The sequence below is a fragment of the Triturus cristatus genome, chromosome 1_2 (assembly GCF_964204655.1).
Source record: "Triturus cristatus chromosome 1_2, aTriCri1.1, whole genome shotgun sequence".
NCBI lineage: Eukaryota > Metazoa > Chordata > Amphibia > Caudata > Salamandridae > Triturus > Triturus cristatus.
In genome coordinates, this window is record NC_140580.1 from 1,058,382,596 (window position 1) to 1,058,398,773 (window position 16,178).

The 16,178-nt window shown below is 43.8% G+C and overlaps 1 protein-coding gene across 1 annotated transcript in view; it reads right to left on the bottom strand.

Moving 5' to 3' along the window:
• Nucleotides 1–16,178, bottom strand: part of VAV2 (vav guanine nucleotide exchange factor 2) — an 805,614-nt gene that overhangs the window by 33,786 nt on the left and 755,650 nt on the right. The window contains exon 21 of the mRNA XM_085612602.1: nucleotides 8,210–8,287. Within this exon, the coding sequence (XP_085468728.1) occupies nucleotides 8,210–8,287 (78 nt within the window). The remainder of the gene's footprint in view (nucleotides 1–8,209; nucleotides 8,288–16,178) is intronic.

Consider the following 16,178-nt stretch of genomic DNA (forward strand, 5'->3'; position numbering starts at 1 on the left):
CTTTGTCAAGGTTGGGTTCTAAATATAGACACCATTAGGGTGTGGTGGGCACAGCTTACCCCTGTGCCCCGGTGTCATTGCACCTTCTGCACTAATGAAAGATACGTCCCTGGCATCAGCACCATTTAAAGTTAACCCTTATTTCAGGACAGGAAGCATCACAGACAGGGCTGGACGGCCTCAAAAGAGTTACTGAAAAACTTTGGTGTGCTTGGGACGGTGGCCTGGGACAGTGGGCAGAGGGTTCTGCAGCCCACCCAGCTGTCCTGAGGAAGCATCACAAACATTTTATATAGCCACATACATTATTGGTTGCTGCAGAGACGCATCGCAAGGGGTTTGCAGTTACCTTGCCTGCCTGCATCTACGGAGGTACTCTAAGCCCCAGGCTCCAGCGGGGCACACAGACGAACAGAGGTCACTCACCCAATCAGTGGGGGGTTATTTTAACAACTCGCGCCTCCCGCTTCGTGGGAGACGCATCGCAAGGGGTTTGCAGTTACCTTGCCTGCCTGCATCTACGGAGGGATTCTAAGCCCCAGGCTCCAGCGGGGCACACAGACGAACAACGGCCACTCCCCTAAACAGCGGATTGTATATATTGGAGGTTGGATTCCCGTCCCGCGGGAGGCGCGCGGGCGGCCGCCGGGCTAAGCCCGGGCAAAGGGCGGGCCATCTGTGGCCGTCAGGGGCCAGAAGAGGCCGGGCTGGGCCCATTATCTGAGGTTTAGTTGGCCTCCTTGGAGTCCAACCAAAGGTAATGTTCATACCATTGCGGGGTTAATCATATGTGTTGTACCCAGCCCTGTGCCAGTCATTTCTTCTTGGACCAGTGTTTTATTTTAACATCATAAATTAACATTCTGAATGATGGGCAAAAGAAAGTTATTGGATGTTACCGGAGGGATCCCAACAATTACAGGTGGGTCAGCAAAAAAGGAAAAAGGCCAAGAAGACTTGCAAAAAATCTTTAACAAGTGGCCCTGGTTTAATGAATCGTATAGAGATGCTGGTTGAGGACTGTGAAACAATCTTACAAGCTGCCCCAGACTCACTACCTATCTCTAGTACTGAGCCATTTACCTTGAGGAAAAACGGATCCGGCACTACGTCCATCCCTCAAATGTTTTTCAAAGTACCCTCCCGCCAATTAGTACTTCAAAATGACGAGAGGGGGAGCGACAAGGGAACCCCTCCGGCGGTTTCTCCTGGTTTAGACTTTATGAGAACTGATGTGAACCCAGTACCTCTTGATCCTGTAGTTATTGTGTGCTCTAACCGCTATGCGGCATTAACTGATAACCTTGACTTAGCTGTATCATCGGAACTAGGCTCAGAGCCAGACCAACAACTCACGGTTATTAGGAAAGAGGGAGGGGAGTCTCAAGATCAAATGGGTGGGGAGGTACCTGACGTAGGGAAAACTGTTGAATCGTTAAGGCAAGAAATCAGCGAAATGAAACAACTAATTTTGGAGCTGATGACCATTATCAAAAAGTCAATTTTACACCCACCGTCCATTCCCTCAGATAAATCCCCTCTACTACCACTACCTATTCCAACTCAGCCTATATCTTTAAGTCATGTTGAAAATCAGAATTTCCCTGCCATTCCATCTGAACATAGCAGGAACGAACCAAGGGTAACATCCAGAGTTGGGCTTATTTCCGGTAACCTTTCGACGAAGCCTTATTCGATTTCCACTTTGCCCAACCGCTCCAGTCAGGCCAACCCACTGCGTAGAATTCATGATTTCTGCTCACCTCCACTTATCAACCAGGCCCAAATACCCCTAGTTTCTAACAAGCCTACGGTTTTTATGGTTAGGGTCCCAGCAGCAAAGGGGAGAGAGGATGAAGGGTCGCTGAAAAATAAGGTTATTCATTGGATACGTCACGTTAGGGGCTGCCGATTCCTAATAAGGGATGACATAATTCGGGCCCAAAGACGTAGATCTGACGATAACCTCACAGAAACTGTTGAACTCACCTTGGCCAGTCATCCCCTGGCTGAGGGTCTTTTAGCTTTAGAGTTTAGATCTTCCTCCCCAGATTTATCTGCTATTCAATTCAGGCGTTTTCCCTCTGTCAAACTAAATAGGAGGAGGGGTGCTGCACAGGGCTTATCTGAGGAGGACCATTCTGCACTTGACAATATTGATTGACTAACTCCAGATGTGACTCCATCGAGCAAACCAGGTATTTCTCCTAATGTTAGTGTAGAATTGGTCCAATCCCAAAATACTACTGCTACGATTCACAACACCAGTGTAACTAACGCTGGCGGAGTGAATGCACCCCAAATACACGAATTGTATACCCACGCTACTGATACCTTATCGCCCCCTCTTCTAAACCTTAAAATAATTTCTTGGAATATTGCTGGCCTGCGATCCAAGCTTTCTCTTCCAGATTGGAATGATTTGATCGCAAGCCATGATGTATGCATATTCCAAGAGACCTGGAGCCTTGTTCCATTATTTAAATCTGGCTATGCCTGTTTTTGTGTTCCAGCCGTCTCAAAGGGGCGAGGGCGACCTTCAGGAGGTCTTATAGTGTGGGTGAGCATTACTCTCAATTTTAGGGCTTGTGATTTTTTTTGCATTTCCCCAGACGTGATGCGATTGACATTGAGAGGGCTTAGGGGCGGTCCTGTTATCGAGCTTTTCAATGTTTATATTAGAGGAACATGTGGAGGCTCTAAGTCATCAATAGTCACAACCCTGGGAGACGATCTCTCTTCGTGTTTGCCGGATTCTCTTATTTTGGTGGCAGGTGACATGAACTGTACGTTCGAACCCCTGGCTACAGAAGATTTCCTTGAGATTGAGAACGAGGACGCCAGGTGGTGTATACCATCTTTGACATTACCTCCAATTAAAAAATGGACACCGGTAGTAATCCAACTAAACGCCCTAACGTTAGAATTTGGCCTAAGAGCAGCCAATGGACGCCTTCCATCTGATATCCTTGGTGCCAACACATTCCCCAGAACGTTCTGCCCAACCCGAATTGATTATATCGTGATCGACCGCAGACTATGGAGAAACGCAGTGGATATGACCATAGTTCCATCTATTGAAAGTGATCATAATCCTCTGTGCTTAACTATGAAGAGCCCATGGTCTCTTGATCCATCAAGTTCTGGTGTCTGCTCTATCATGCTCTTTAAGGAAGTAGTCCCATCAAATTGCAGGAGATATCTTAAATGGCCCAAAATCATTTGTAATGAACAAAAACAGATTGCCATAAAGGAGGTCTTGCTAGCCAATACCATGGAACTACAAAAAGCATGCAGTGACCTAGACGGGTGCTCAAGGGTTGGGAGCATTTACACAGACACAGTTATGAGGATAGGCTCATTCTTTTTGACACCCTTCCCTTCTAGAAATAAAAAAAAAGCTCATAAAATACCTGGCTCATGGTATAGCTCGGAGTGTAGACAAAAAAAGAGCACACTAATAACTGCCGTTAAAACCTCTGACTCTCACCAAGTGCAAAGTGCTAGAAAAGAGTACAGAAAGGCAGTGACGCGAGCAAAGCGTGCTTGGGAGGAATCCCACTGGTTTGAACTAAAAGCCGCTAGTTTGGCAAAGGACGGAAATGCCTTTTGGAACCTGTGTAGAAAGTCCACAGGTTTGGATCTTGATACCATCCCAAATCAAGAGTGGTTCGCTCATTTTAAAAAACTCTGTTCTGGGGAGGATGTACAAAGTTCTCGACCTTCAAATTGCCCAATAGTAACTACCTCTATTTCAGAGGTATGTGATCCCTTTGTGGAATCTGAGGTTCTGATCGCCATTAATAAAATAGTCCCAGCTAAGGCTCCTGGCCCAGATGGTCTCCCCGGAGATTTGTTCCAAGCTGATTCCCAAAATTGGGCAAAGCACTTTACCATCTTGCTCAATGCTCTCATTAATGAATCCACTGTTCCCGAATCGTGGATCCCAATATTCAAAAAGGGCTCCAGGGAGGACCCTGTTAACTACCGACCGATTAGCCTTATTGATGCTGGTCAGAAGGTGGTTGGCAGGGTCTTGATGGAGAGAATCCTGCTGTGGGCTAACGAGAACAATATCCTGTCTCACTACCAGGCAGGATTCAGATCAAATACAGGTACAATTGACCAGGTCTTCAGACTCCTCCTCCTATATTGGAAGGTGGTTTTGATTGGCAAGGGCAGTCTTCATTTGGCGTTTATAGATCTGAAGACTGCCTTTGACCTGGTCCCTCGAGATCGCCTAGGGATAGTTATGAGGGAAATGGGTGTGCCCTCGCCAATCCTTGACCTTCTGATTCGCCTGCACGAGGGCAATTATGCCCAGGTTAGATGGGGAACCCAGAACCAAAAAAACGCAAAAATCCCTGTTAATAGGGGAGTTCGCCAGGGCTGTGTTTTGGCACCCACCTTTTTCTCTTTATTTGTGAATGGGGTGGTAAAATTTCTACAAGATATTCCAGCATATGCCCCGGCGCTGGCGGGTGATAGGGTCCCCGCCCTTCTCTTTGCAGATGACACCCTGCTAATCTCCAAGACTCCGGCAGGGTTGCAGAAGCTCTTGGATAGATTTTATTTGTTTTGTAATCTGAGAGGCTTGTCTATAAACACCTTAAAGACCAAACTTCTCTCGTTCAAATCACGTGGACCATCTAAAATCACCCCTATGTTAGATGGAATCCCTCTCGAGCTTGTAAAAACTTTTGATTATCTTGGCATTAGAATTTCTGATAATGCTAGTTGGAGACCCCACCTGGACAAGATGCTTCTTAATCACAAGCGGGTTGCGGGGGCTATTATCAAAGAACATCGCTCCTCGCAGAGCAGGCCCATTGCACCTGCTTTAGTGATTTATCAAGCAAAAGCAGTTAGCTCGGCTCTGTACGGCGCCGAACTATGGGGTTTCGATAACATCGAAGAAATCTCCAGGTCAGAAAACAAATTCTTGAGGGAATTGGTCTCAATCCCAAGGGGTACCCCTCTCAAACCCTTATTTAGCGATTTGGGTAGGCGAACAATCAAGGATCTGGCAAGACTGCGCCCCTTGCTTTTTTCGGCCCGCTTATGGCGCACCCCTGAGCTATCAAAGTATGTAGAGGGCCTTAGAGAAGTGATGAATACCCTGGGCTCACATAGAGTTGGTTGGTTGAGCAATATCAAGAAGTTTTTTCTCCTGTTGGGATTTAGAGAAGCCTGGGAGTCCGGAAAACCAATAAACAAGACTGATCTCAAAAGAGCCTATTGGGCATGGATCGATACACAAGAGATCAGCAATCCCAACCACGGCAGACTAACCGAAGATTTTTATTTACACAAACAAGCTTTCAGCTTTGAGCCCTACCTTGACTTTGTTCAGAAACCAAGAGATAGAAACCTCTACAGACAATTTAGACTAGGCACACTACCAACTCGAGAGTACACCAAAAAATGGAAGCCTCCCCACCGAACTCTGGCAATTTGCCCGAGCTGTAGTGGGAAGGTCGAAAGCACGGCACACCTTATGTTTGAGTGCCCAGCTTATAAAAACCCAAGAGGCAGATGGTTAAGACCCGTCTGCAGACAGCTGGGCACGTAGAACTACCGTGTAGCCCTTAGAATCTTACAATCAGATACTAGTGCTGTGCTGGTCTGTGGTGGGGCCACATTTCTTGGGTGGTCATGGATAATCAGGCTCAAGTCTCTTCGTTCTGATATGACTCTTTCGTCTACTTAAATTTTACATTCCTTTGTTTGTCTTTTATCAATCAAAAGCAAAGGGAACAACATTTTTTATATCATATGCCAAATGTATTTATTGCTGGACATTTTTAAGATTGTTATGTTGTAGGTCGGCGTAGAGACAACTGGTTAATTTGATTAATCATTGTTTTTATTATTGTCTTCTCTGTAATGTTACTTCGCCGTTTCCCTACACTGATCCCAGATGGCCCAATTTTTAGCACTTTTTCCCCACACGATAAATTGTATCTTTTATGTATGTACGTTGTTGCTTTTATGATACAAATTTTTATCGAAATAAAGCCTTTGACTGACTCGTTGCTGCAGAGAAACAATGATCTGTGCACTGTCTAAGACCCTTTAGAATAGGACATTTTCATGAGATGCTCTTCAGATCTGCCGGTACAACTTCAGCTTTGAGACAAAATATTTAGAAAATAGTAATTTAAAATAAATTTTTAAACCCCTTTTATTAATGTCCAGGAGATCCAGAACTAAGCTAGTTTCTAACAATAAAATGGCTATTAAATTATGTTAATTGTACACAGTAGTAGACTACCATAAAATAAATTCTTCCATGCGTTGGATGCTAACAGCTTCCTCTTCGGGTGCACGGAAAAAACATAAGGCACAAATCGATTGAGAGAATTCCACTGGCTCCCAGTGGAAAAATCAATTACATTTAAATCACAATGCCTAGCATATAAGGCCCTACAGGGTAAAGGACCACTGTATTTGAGGACACACCTCAAAAGGTATACGCCAGCCAGAAATTCAAGGTCAGCTCATTCACAACTACTGTCAATTCCCAGGTATAAGCAGGCCCGCTGGGGGGCAGAAGCTTCCTATTAGGGACAGCGAAGACCTGGAACCATCTACCGATCCCGATAAAGAACAGCACGTCGCTCCTGTCATTTAGAAGACTGTTGAAAACATGGTTATTCGCCAACTGAATTGTAAGAATCACCAGGGCCTTCCAAACTTAAGCGCTCCTGCCAATTCCAGCGCCAAGACGCCCTTGGGCATACATGCGATTAACAAGTCTATACATCAAATCAAATCAAACAAGAATGTTTCAGGAGAACCACCATAACAGCACAACATTGGATTTTCCAGGGCAGATGTGGCACTTGGTTCTGAGATATCTCGTATGTAATGGGCAGGCCCGGGAGAAATGTAAATTATGCCAGAGTAAATCACTTAATTTTGGGAATTTCATGTTACACTTGGTATGCGAAATTCTGCCATAACACAGCTTCATGCAATTAACCGTCATTTGCAATAAAACTTTACCACAAAGCTACCATTCACAGTAAAAATGTACCGGAAGTGCACAGGAACAACAGAATGTGGTTGTTTGCGGTGCTTTTGTACTTTTTGTTTCAGTATGAAATGCATTCTTCCATCAACAATTGGCATATTTACATTTCATGTAGTTTCAAGTAATTTTGCCAAAATTTTACATAAGTACGAGATAGCAAATTATGGGAATTTTGCCCGTCCACAATCATGGAAAGTTTCTTTATCTTCAGTCCTTTACGCCTAGACAAGACATCCAAGCCCTGATCACATCACAGACTATGGGAATGGACTCTAGATGGGCATACCCAACTACCTGATGTACAGGCTGCAGCTGGTCCAGAACACAGCGGCTCGTAATATTACGGTTACCCCATAATCCCCATGCAACACGACTTGTTCATGGTCTTCACTGGCTCCCGGTGAGAAAAAAGATAATTTTAAAGATCTTGCTTTTTACCCAGAAAGCTCTATACGGAACTGGCCCGGGCAATATACAAGCTAGAATTAAGTTCTACACCCCGAAGAAACCTTCGCTCTGCAAACCTTTGTTTTGCCAAAGTTCCCCGGGTTAGTAAGTCAAGGTCTGGGGGCAGATCTCTCTCTCTCCTGGGCCCATCTCTGTGGAATAAACTTCCACTGACAATCAGATGCATCAAGGCTACCACCGTGTTTTACAAAAAAAAGCTCGAGACTTGGATCTTTTCAAGTCCCCAAGTCCATCCTTCTTATTCCCTCGGTTGACCCTTCTTCGGCATTAGCACCAGGACACATGCTTTGGATAACAGTTGCGCTCTAGAAATAATCTACATAAACATAGAAATGGAAAGCAATATTTTCCGATGGTCAATGCTTTTGATACTAATGCAAGATATTCCCTTTTGCACTGTTGTTGCTGTGCAAAACCCTCCACTTATTACCTAGAGGAATTTGAACATGCAAAACAATTATACATAAGTGTCAATTTGCATGGGACTCATGACTTAAGACCAGGCCCATATACCACTGATTTCAAACACACTGCAGTACTCAGAATTAGGCTGTAAATTGATACAGCAAAGTGAAAGTTAGAGAGCACATACTTGCCATGTAGAAGGCTCAATCTAGCTAGTATGTTACAAATTTAAGACAGAGGGCAGCTTCCACAGCATGGTAGGCCCAGAACGTTGGCAATGTCTGCCTCATTAGTACTTACCCTTCCATCATCAGGAGGACATGGTTTTACAGAAGAACTTGGGAAATAGCCTGACTTCTTGGTCGGGATTAACCTTCCCTGTAATTAAATAAAAAATACCTCAATCAAAGGACCAAGAGGATGGTTGCTTTTCGTCTCAAAACACATACTCAAGAAGACTCTTCTGTGATCCCCAACTTCCCTTGAACCACAGGACAATGAGACATTCATTTCTGTATCTTCATCAGCTTGAGAAAACTATTGAAATGCACATGTATTTAGCCAAATGTTTATTTTGTTTATGAATTTTCATTGGAATTCCTACTTTCTTGCAAAAGCTTTCCCTGAATATTTTTCATTCGTAGTGCATTATCAAATGAAAATTTATTTTTATAGAGAATATTACTTTTCATTACTGTGCATAATGTAAATGTATATATGTACACACAAACACACATTTGGAGAGGGTAATATGCTATTTATGGCCATTGTTGATCGTAGGGAGGGGCCATGATTCATGAGAGCCAATAGCTTGAGGAAACGATGAGGCCCTTCTGTCAACAATGGTAATGGACAGCATATTGCACTCAGTGCGTCAGAATGTACATTTATCCATGATTTGTATTTTTTTGCAATAGGTGTAAACAAAGGAATTTAACCAGAACACAATATGATGAACCTGGCAACACAATTACTAGGGCGTTAGTATGGTCCCAGTTGATTTTGCCTGTATCGAAATATTTTTTTTAAATAATGAAATTCAATTGTTATGGTTACGTAAACTATCCATAACTTGCACCCCTGTCCTACACTACTTACCACTGTCATGATGTTCTCACTAATCCGTAGGACCTGCGTGTTTGTGGACAACATAAACTTTGGGCATGGTGCCTATTCTGATTCCATGCACCCCAATAGTATATGTTGGTGAAGAGACCAGCCAGCTCAATGCCACCACGATCACCTCTATCCCAAACAGGGAGCGAACGGTTTCTGGCAACCACTGAACATGACAAACCTGACCCCTCAGGGATCGTGGTAACAGATCTAGAACCCTTTCACTCAGTCACTCTTGTTCTCAGAAAATTATACAGAGAACACACAATGGGACATTCTTCAATATATTTATTGAACCAATATTATTCTTGTATAGAGTACATGTGCTGTGATAATCCTTAGACAGAAGCATATTAAGGTGATTACAAGCTCCAAAATAGTAAATAGCAGGTATAGTTCCACCATGGTGCTAAAAACAGTGTATGTATGCAGGCACATAAAGCCAAGTAGTAATCAGATGTACTCCTATTATGCAATCCCTACCCTATGCGTGTCTAGAGTGTGTGGCCAAGAATGATAATCCAACCCCATTGCCTGCTGGTGCAGAATGTAGGACCCCGTCTTGGTCACGAACAGTGCACCCCTCAAGGAGAGGTCAGGCAGCTGCCTGGTGAAACTTCAGCATGCAGGGACCTCTCGATGTCAGCAGAAGTGTCCCACCTGGCTAACCCCCGGAAATGCTTTTTATTTATAATAAAAAGCATCCTTGCAATGTATATACATATTAGCATTGTTATGCAGATAGCCCCGTCGCCCCATGGATTACGATAGAATGACATTGTAAAGCTTGTGCAAAGGCTTTGCACTCATGGTTCGAGGCATCATGATAATGTTGCAGAAAGCGAAATGTGTAAGCAAAGCAGTTTCAGAGAAATTATTCCAACATTGTCACGCACGTTAATATGCGCAAAAGGCTATTGTAAAATGTTATTATGCAGAAAGAGGGCAATGTAAGAAAATGTGCAGCGTTGCTACTTGGGCCTAACTCAGACACATAACACTACCCTACATACGACATCACTCATGACATGTTAAATGACATCAGTGATGACATTTACAATGACATTGATGATATCACTGATGACAGCATACAGGGGTACCAATACTATGCATTATCTGTGGGCAGCAGGTATTAGCTGCTGGATCAGACACTGTACCAAAACCTTTGTGGGAGACCAACCCACACTGCACTTGCCCTAAGACTGTGCAAAGCATGGAATACCCACAGGGCTTAATCTTTAGTCAACCCCCACGGCATATCACTTCAGCTATTCACCATGGGGGCTGGACGCAAGGCCTGACCAATAGCCAGGTTCTGGGCCCAGGTGGCAATCCCAACTGCACACAGCCTTCAAAGGTGTGCAGCCGTGGTTGCTCGGAAGGTCTGGCAGTCAGACAAGACCTGCATTGAAGTGCTCATGAGTAGCCAACCCCCAGTGCACATGGCCTTCAGCCCTGTACAACAGCAGTTCAAAGCAGGCCCGTGCCCAGTGCCATGCGCTGCACCCACCCCTCTGTGGTCATCCAACGCCCACTGATTACAACCTTCCCCGATGTACAGTAGGGCCCCAGAGCATGGTTATAATCCTGCATCCATTCCCCAGTAGACATCAAGCACCTGCTGCTTATGGCAAGACGCCTTACTTCCCTTTTTTATTCTTATAAGATTCATGTTCTAATGTCATTTGAGATGTCATCAATGATGTAATTTAACATGTCAAGAGTAATGTCATATACAAGGTGTAAGCAGTGCATGACTTGCATGCGAGTTATGAACAGTTTATCTAAGAATATCTTTTGAATTTCTGTAGTTTTAGCTTTTGGTTTTTAACCATAAAATACATTTAACTTTTTTCAGTGAATTTCTTAAGCTTGTTTAAGTGCATGTTTCAACAGTTTCTTTTATCTAAACTCCTATTTATGGTTAGTCTTGCTGCACATGGCTTTTGGCCTTGCATAGCTGGACTTAGCCGCAGACCCTTGCCTTCGGCCAGGCCCTGTGCCTAAACCACCTTGGGTAGCCAACCTCACAATACATGCCTTCGGCCGTTCGCAGCGGAAGTTGGCCGCAGAGACTGGTGTACAACAAGGCCCTGCTCCAAGCCTACCACAGATGGCAAATCCTCTCTGTACCCGGTGGGGTTTGGCTAACAGCCACTGTACTGCAGAAAAGTATCTTTCAGGATTGGTGAATGCTAAGGAAGGTCCAGAGGTCCCAAGGAAGGCTAGGATCAGGATTGGCGAATCTGACATTGAAAATACTTTAACAATTGTATTACCAGAGAGGTGTCTCTGTGCCCTCTTTCCACCAAATGTGCCTCCTCGTAAGAGTAGGCTCCCCCTGCCCACGCATGCATATTTTATTTTTCCCAACGTGATGCCAAGTGCACCGTGTTGGATAATGGTTGCCATAACAGACATTTTCCTGAGATGGTCATCCAATCAGAGCATGACAGATTGGCAAGTTTACCACTGAATTCAATAATTCACAATGGATAATGGGAGAAAAAGCTCTGTAATTGAAAGGTGTGCCTTTATTTTTCGAATTTAATTAGGGAATCCGCACTTTTAAAACGCTAATTATTCAAAAACTACTGAATGGATTTACACTAGATTATCAAAGGCTCAATAAAATTCTACGTGAATGTCAAGTTTTATGTAATTCCGTTCAGCTGTTTATTCAGTAGTGAGCAACAAAGAATATTATGCCAATTAAAATAGGAAATGTCACTTTGGACAGCCCCTGCTTTTTTTGTCCAGACTTCATGGATTTGCACAAAACTAGCCATGAAGAACCCAGGATGAACTTTTTTTTCCAAAAGTTTTGCACAGATTTGTCAAATATCACCACAGTATTTAAAAGAACAAAAATGCCTTACCGGTGTTAAATCTGTCTTAAGCATAATTACACACCAGTGTGAAATAGGTTTTGGAAATCTAATAAAATGAACTTATAGGGGGTCCTTATTTTGCTTTCCTCATTTAATACTTTAAATGTATAGATTTCCTGTTTAATAAACTCTATGGAATACAAGCTCTCACTGTTGTGAAATGTCAAGCTTATAAGAGGTGCTAAATGTTTTAATAGGAAGTTGTGAGAAAAAGGTTCCAGCCCAATAAATCTCCCTGGATTTTTCTCTTTTCGGACCACCTGGTTTATGGAATTCTGTCGTGAGTGAGTCTCACTATCGGAGATCAGTCACTGAATGCTCTGCTATTTTATCATGGATTGAGAGTGCAAACTGACAGTACCCCCCTTTTAAGATAAGTTCCGCTAATGTTATGATAGAGTAGGAAGCTCATGCGTGTGCACATGGGACCTAGCGGAGCATGTGAAACTACAGTCTAATTCAGCCTGGAATCTGTATAGAGGTGCATGAAGGGGGCGGTCGCGGAAGGGCCTGTCACCGAAGGGCCCCTTCAGGGATTGGTGCTGGCCTGGGCATGCCTTTCAATATGAGTGAGCGTTATACTGAAGAATGTAGAGCGCTTTACTGTGTTATACAATGCTATGAATCTGCATCAAAATACCATTTCACCAAACTTAGGTCTACAGAATTATATGATGCACGGATCCTTTGGTAAATCAGGATACCAAAGGCAGATCTGGCATTTGTTTCCACATATCTGCACTCCTTGTGCCACTGCAAGATTAATCATTAGTCTTTGACTCAACTCCTAACTAGATTCGGTCCTTTGAATCACCCTGCTGGGCCACTTTAATTACTCTGCAGGCCAACTGGAGGATCAAAGGTCACCACGCATTATGGCCATTTGCCAGTAAGGAGGACTGCTCGTGGAAGGGGAGGGGGTGGGGACAGAATCTGCAAGTGCTAAATACTTTTCATAGTGCACCTGACGTGGGAAAGCTCAACACCACAGAATCAAATGAGAGTAACCAGACCGCTCCAGCCAGTCGCAAGAGAGGCTGCCTTTTAAAGTTTTTGAGGGAAGGAACAACGCAGCTCTGGAGGTTAGGGGAAGGACTCAGGATCTCAAAGAAGATCTTTAAAAAGTCCACTTAACAGTGCCAGCATGGAAATGCTGTGCAGGAGGGTTGGGACAGTGGTAGAAATGTCACCCTATGGCAGTGCAGAGGTGCCTCATCTCTAGAACTTTCCACTCCCACTTAGAAATCCCTGCACAAGGGAGAGACTTTGGAGAACAATCTGGACCTGCGCGAAGCATCGCTGGAGGAATGTCCAGCAGGTAAAGCAAAGATACTTGACCCGACTATAAAGATGAACTGAGGGACTTCTGGTTCAGTAGGCATCCAGGGGCTAGGGCTTGTTTCTCTGGAGCCTGTAGCGCTGCTTCCCCCACACCCCCTGCAACAAAGTAGTGGGATGGACCTGCTGGGGGAGACTATGGAGGGTTCCACTGGATCTTCTGTGGACTGGTCCTGAAGGAGTGTGACCTCCAGAAGGAGGGGGTCCTTGGCTTAAGATTACACAGGTGTTCAGTAAGTGGCCAAAGGAGGCTGGGGGACCCGTAGGATGTATAGGAGCTGTGAGTTCTGCTGAGGAAAGTTTCAGGCCCAGGAGAAGAGTCAGGTGTCGAGACAAGAGACAGGTCCTGTGTAAGGAGGGAGAGCATTAAAAATCAAGCTCCTGTGTACTGCAAAATGTTGAGGCCATGAGGCCTGAAGACTCTACTCTTGGTGGGTACAGCACACCACCACTAGCAAAGTGGAACTTTCCCCATGTAGTGAATCATTACAGGTACGAATGAACATCACTGTAAGAGGGGACCCTCCTTAGTGGTTTTATTGTTGTTGCATTGGTTTTATCATGACATATTTCTGCTTTTATTAATGTAGTGATGCCCTTACAAAGCCTTCCTTTTCATACTTTCAATGGTGTTCTATTGGTTATCATGACATACTTCTGCTTTTATTAATGTGGTGATGCCCATATAAAGTCTTCCTTTTGGTAGTTACAGCCCATTATATTCAGCCTAGTGTAATGGGGGGTTCATGGTCTTAAAGTTTAGGCCGTAATAGGGGTGTGAACTGTTGGGAGGATGTCACCATAGGTATTTCCACCTACCATCATGTATGTATTTGTAAATGTGACACCATGGAATTTGCTCTCATTACGTGTCCCAGAGGATTCAGTATATCAGAAACCAAGCCAGGGCAGCCTGTCACTCACAGGATGGCCGAGATCACTCATCATTAGTTTCTGATAGAAGGTCCCATTGATCCAGTTTGTCAGTGTAACCAGAAGCCCCTGCTACTACACCGATGACCATTAAAGTGTGGGATAATTTTGTGAAATTAATACTCGATAATAGTTGGCATGTGGACGGCTTCTTCCATACTGGAGGTACTACTGACGGGCTATCAAACCAGAGGCCATTCGTATGGATTAATATTCAAGTAAGGACTTACTGATAATATATCCTCTAACATACAGAGGAGGAATCTAAGGTTTACATCATTCACTTACACGAAGTAGTGGGAATATTTGAACATATATTTTATACTTGGAAAGCCCTGATGAAGTTCAAGTTATCTATTTGAATGAAACGCGTTGGCTGGATGTTTTATATATGGGAATAAAAGATCAGAAAATAAAATAAAAAGGAACACCAATCACTACGACTGTTTGCTTTGTTCATTTTGGATAAGAGGATTACCGGTGCACCATTTCAAACTAAGTACAATTAATGTGAAATGGGCATGGTTTGAAACATTGGATCATCCTGATGGACACTGAGGAGATGTGGCCTAACGGCCAGAGCTGCCAACTCTGGAACTGGGGAAACATGTTCGATTCCTGACATCTGCTCAACAACATCGTGTAATACTTACTCTCCCTGTGCCTAATGTAATCTGTAATGTGTGTGTAATGTAATCTGGTGCTCAGCAAAGTGCTTCAATGCCATTGGGCCAAGTGTGTGTTACATAAAATTGCAGAAAAAAACCTGCAAAATTAAAAACCAAATATATCACTTCGCATTCTGACACTGGAGGGAAAAGCATGGCAATGGCATTTCACTTTCTTCGCACAGGCACGAAGTGCTTCTTCAGGCAAACCATCATGTGCAGTGACTGAGGCATGAGATGCCATGGGGAAGGCTGTACCTATTCAGAGACGGAACAGGGTCCGTTAGCACTTTACAGGACTTTGTTTAATAGGTTTAAGTAATGATGTCTTGAGCAGTAAAAAGACGTCACTGCAAAATGACTGCACCAGGATATTATCCAAAATAAATCCATGCACTGCAACTGTTTAAGAATCCACAGTTCACCATAGACTTCAACCTTTTCACCATATTTTGGTCCACTCTGTATCATTTACCTCCTTTAAGTTGGCCAAAAGAGGTTATGGTCACACTTTAAACCGCTGTCATCTAAGTTAATGCTTCTATAATACAACTATCTAAGTTAATATGTCTATGTTCCTTATTTTGCTTCATTCACTTCACCAAGCTCTAAAAAAAGCGACTGGTTCTTAGAAATACTAATTTCTGTAGGGACCGTGTGTACATTTTTGGAGAGGGAATGGTATCCTAACACTTGAGTGAAATAATGGCATTATTTTGATTCTATCAACTATTATATTTGCAGAGTAATCGCCCTGTATAGCTTTTGTAGTGTATAATTCCCAGAAACATGATGTGTAGCTATCATCCTGAATACTGTGCTTTGGTATAAATCAGTCCACCACACATGGATAAACTCCTCGATATTCTCAGATGGGTACCACATAAGAAAGAGTTCTCTTCACCGGCACCTTGATACGCAGTTTTCGGTGAATAGGCAGATATGGCTACCAGTACCACTGAAGGTAGCGACCACCTCTCAGCTTTCTATACAAATGAAGAGTCGGTCAGACAGTAGAGAACACAAACCAAGTATATGTTTATTCAGATACACTCGTGCGGAGCCTCGTCTGCCCAGTCACTTAGGGGTATTGCAGAGAGGACTGACATAGAAAACATGGTGATACATTATGTATGATACAGAACCAATAAAGACACGCCCGACTGGAAATTTCCAGGTGGAGGCAGCTTCACAAAGGAGCTACAGAAGGATAAGTTTCGATCCTGAGACCGGGCATACACTATCTCTATGCCAAGGTTGTTCAGCCTGCGGCCATTGCTGGACTAGTGGGAGCAGGCCTCTATCTAGTGGGAAAGGTATGCA